Consider the following 3,880-nt stretch of genomic DNA (forward strand, 5'->3'; position numbering starts at 1 on the left):
GGCCCTGGCCCACCAGGGCTGCGACATCAACTTCAAGGAGGTGCTGGAGGACATGCTGCGCTCCCTGCACACGGCGCCCGCAGAGCCCCCCGGCCCGATGATGGGCGCCGCGGGGGCAGGGGCGGGGGCCGGCCCGGAGCGGCAGAGCGTGATCCATTTCAGCCCGCCCTTCCCCAACTCCTAGGCGGCTCCGCGGGCTGTGGCCACGCGCCCTTCTCTGGGATGGCGGAGGCGCGCAGGCGCCGCAGTGCCTTTCCCTCCGGACCCCGCCACCAGCCGACACTCGGGAGCCGGGGTGCGGGCGCGCCCTCCGGGCCGGGGCAGGACGCCTGCCGCTGCCTGTGTCCCCGAGCTGCCCGGGAGCCGAGGAGGCCGGAGTCGGAGCTGCTCACTCAGGAAATCCCGGTGCTCAGGCCCCGCTTCGGGGGCTCCGCGGGGAGCAGACCCCGTTAATATATGCAATCCCCTCCCCTGCGCCCTAAATTATTGCCCGCCCACCACCTCGAACCCACGGCGGGTGGCCCCTGATTTCTATGTGTATTTATAATGAACCCCAATGTATATATGTAAAGAAATCTTTTTAAATATATGTCCCTTTTGCCTACTTCCCAGTCTGCTGCTCCAGCTTGCAGTCACGTGGGGGTCTGGGGTGTCAGGGTTGCAGGCAGCACCCGTGGGCTGGGAATGCACCCCTCTCGGTACACTATGCAGACACTGAAGAGGGCTGGGGTGCGTCCTGTGGACCCCGACACTGAGAGCTTCGCCTTTTGACTACCAACGCATCAGCACTTCCCGAGCTGCTGGTCCCAGCCAGCGACAGGACCCAGAGTCTAGGCACCGGGTGGGCAGAAACGGTGTTTCTCCTCTTGCCGAGACAAAATACCCAACACCTGAAGGTAAGGGAGGGAAGCTTTATTGTAGTGTAGTTTGGAGAGGTTTGAGTTCATAGTTGCCAGGCTCCGAGGGATGGCGGCACAGCAGAGGGCATCACAGCAAGCAGGCAGGAGGCAGCAAGGACAGCAACCCTTTCTGTCCTTTATAGTCTACCCGGGCTGCATGCCCTGGGGATGGGTAGTGCTCACACCCTGGGTGGGCCTTCCCGTTATCCAATCAGTGGACGGACTTAGTAATCACACACCCTTGATCCCAGGGTCAGACACTCCAGATCCACCATCTAGCTGCCTCCGAAAAGCCCCACCTATGATCATGCACATGAGGATGGGGGGGGATGGGGGGGACGGACACGGACATCTAGACACAAAGCAGAACAGGAACCTAAATACCAGACCTGCTGCCCTGTGGCACTGCTGACCTCTAGCCCAAAATTTGGGGGCCACTTCACCCTGAGGTTCCAGGGCACAGAGACCACAGGTGTCTGGCGGCGGTGGTGGTGGTGGGTGGGTAATGACAGGAGACTGAATCAGCTGAGGCACTTCCTGGGGACCAAGGATCCCCATGCTAACCCCTCCCTTGGCACAAGGGTCCCTGCCCAGCTTCTGCTCTCCCTGGGGGCACTGCAAGTTAGTGGAATGGGGAGCAGCTGGGCTCAGCTCTGCAGACCCCCCTGGCCACAGTCCACCTCTCGCCCTCTCAGGAGACAAATCTGGCCAGGTGTGGTAGCGCACACTTGTATTCCCAGTGTTCCAGAGGCTGAGGCAGGAGGATTGCTGCAAATTCAAGGCCAGCCTGGTCTACATAGTAAGTTCAAAGCCAGCCTGGACTAACAGTCACAGTGAGACCCTGTCTCAAAAAACAAAACAAGGGGCTGGGGATTTAGCTCAGTGGCAGAGCGCCTTCCTGGCAAGTGCAAGGTCGTGAATTCAACTCCCGGTACGGGGGGGGGGGGGGGGTGTCAAAAAAAACAAAACAACCGATTGGGAGGCTGAGGCAGGAGGATCATTGCGAGTTCAAGACCAGACTGGGCTACAAAGTGAGATCAAGGCCAGCCTGCACTGCATAGTGAGACCCTGTCTCAAAAAGATAAAACAAACCAATCTGAACAGTGACCACCCTACCCCCAAACACTAAGGGACTTACCACTCACACCAGGCCAGACCTTGACCGCCCCCCCACACACACACACTCTTGTCACCGGCTTCTAAGATATGAAAGGATGGGAGCCCTCAGCACCTCTGCAGCAGCTTCCCAGGCCTGGCCTAGTGGGGAATCAGCCGCTTACCGCATTATCTCCTCTGCTCACACCTTGCCTGTCCAAGGGATCAGCACAACCTTGTGACCAGCTGACCCAGATCTGCCAGGCACAGGGGCAAGCACAGCCCTCCAACCCCAGGGAGCCCCCTCCATGCCAAAGAGAAGGACACAGCTGCCCGCTTCTGTGTTTATTCCCACAAGGCAACAAGGGTGGGAGCCAAGCCCAGGCCGTGGCCGGTCCTCCCTCCGGCGGTGCACGCGTCCTCAGGTCTGCCCTACCAGCACGCTGGTTTGCAGGCAGGCCATCATGGTGCCGGGTAGGAGGCTCGGGGCGGGCGAGGGCTCAGCAGGGCGCAAGTGTGGGGCTACAGGTAGCAGGTCAGGTCTTTCTCTATCACCTGCAGGGAGAGGGGCATCAGGGGGTGTCCTCTCACCAGGGGTCCCAACCTCTCTGGGGAGGCACCTACCATGGGCTCCTCCATAGGGCCATACCGCTTCACCACACAGCCATTCTTGTCGATGAGAAACTGAGAGAGAAGGAATACATTAAGGGAGGCCAAGAGGTCCCCAGGACAGGTGGGACCCCCACCTACCCACCTCTCCTGCCAGCAAGCTCTTACCTTGGTGAAGTTCCATTTGATGGCACTGTAACACAAAGAAGAGTCTGAGCAAGCTGCTGCCCCAATCCCAGGGGCCAGGCCACCCACCACCCCAGGGCACTCACTTTCCCAGCATCCCCTTCCCCTTGGGCTGAACTTTCATCCACTTCCACAGCGGGTGGGCGTCGTCCCCATTCACACAGATCTTGCTGAACATATCAAACTTGACGTTGTAGCTAGCAGCAAACTGCTTGATCTCCTCATTAGTCCCTGGCTCCTGGGAGAGGAACGCAGGGACAAAGGCGGGGTTGGGAGGGAACACGACAGCCCCTGCCTCCTCTCCGTGTCCCCTCGCTCGCCTCCAGCACGCACCTGCTTCCCGAACTGGTTGCAAGGGAAGGCCAGGATGCGCAGGCCACACTCAGCGTACCGCGCGTGCAGGTCGACAAACTGAGTGTAGTTTACTTCGGTTTTGCCTCATTCGGAGGCCACATTGGTGACAATGCACACGAAGCCCCTAGGGACAAGGGGACGGGTGGCAGTCGGAGGAGGCCAGCTCGCCCCACCCCGTGGCCCTGGCACCCCCGATGGGCAGGCACTCACTTGTATTTGTCCAGGCTGACCATGTGCCCGTCAATATCCTTGGCGGAGAACTCGTGCATGGAGCGCGCACAGCGCCAGTCGTCCCGGGATGCGCACTGCAAAACAAAGGGCGTTGAGTGGCAACGGCTGGGGCTGAGTGGCGGGAGACCCGCAAAGTGCCGGACCTCAGGCTAGCACACCCCCAGGGAAGGGGCGCAAGGGCAATGTCGGGTTTCCTCCCCAGGCTCGCCCGCCCCCCACGGGAGACTAAGCTTGAGGAAGTGGGGACGGGGCTGGGGATTTAGCTCAGCGGCACAGAGCCTGCCTGGCAAGCGCGAGGTCGTGAGTTCGATTTCCGGTACCGGGAAAAAAAAAAAGTGAGGACGGACACAAGGACGGGCAGCAGGGCTGGCACGCGTCGCGCACCGGGTCCCGCAGCTCGGAGCAGCGGCTCTTTCGGGTCTCCTGTGCCGCCCGCCCCGGGCTGCACGAACACGGGCCAGCTCGCCTGCGCCGGCGCACGCAGCGTTGGCGCCGCCTAGGGCGCG

The 3,880-nt window shown here is 61.1% G+C and overlaps 2 protein-coding genes across 2 annotated transcripts in view; one reads left to right on the top strand and one right to left on the bottom strand.

The window, feature by feature from the left end:
- Sbno2 (strawberry notch homolog 2 (Drosophila)) overlaps positions 1-3,880 on the top strand; it is a gene marked incomplete at its 3' end in the record, with an annotated part of 61,627 nt that overhangs the window by 56,263 nt on the left and 1,484 nt on the right.
- The window catches only part of Gpx4 (glutathione peroxidase 4), a 4,288-nt gene continuing 2,924 nt past the window's right edge, over positions 2,517-3,880 (bottom strand). Inside the window, exons 2-7 of the mRNA XM_005405994.2 lie at positions 3,354-3,448; positions 3,123-3,267; positions 2,876-3,027; positions 2,772-2,796; positions 2,619-2,678; positions 2,517-2,549 (exon numbers count right to left, since the gene is read on the bottom strand). Of these exons, the coding sequence (XP_005406051.2) occupies positions 2,517-2,549; positions 2,619-2,678; positions 2,772-2,796; positions 2,876-3,027; positions 3,123-3,267; positions 3,354-3,448 (510 nt within the window). The remainder of the gene's footprint in view (positions 2,550-2,618; positions 2,679-2,771; positions 2,797-2,875; positions 3,028-3,122; positions 3,268-3,353; positions 3,449-3,880) is intronic.

This window comes from Chinchilla lanigera, unplaced genomic scaffold (genome assembly GCF_000276665.1).
Source record: "Chinchilla lanigera isolate Chin_1 unplaced genomic scaffold, ChiLan1.0 scaffold00094, whole genome shotgun sequence".
NCBI classification, from domain to species: domain Eukaryota; kingdom Metazoa; phylum Chordata; class Mammalia; order Rodentia; family Chinchillidae; genus Chinchilla; species Chinchilla lanigera.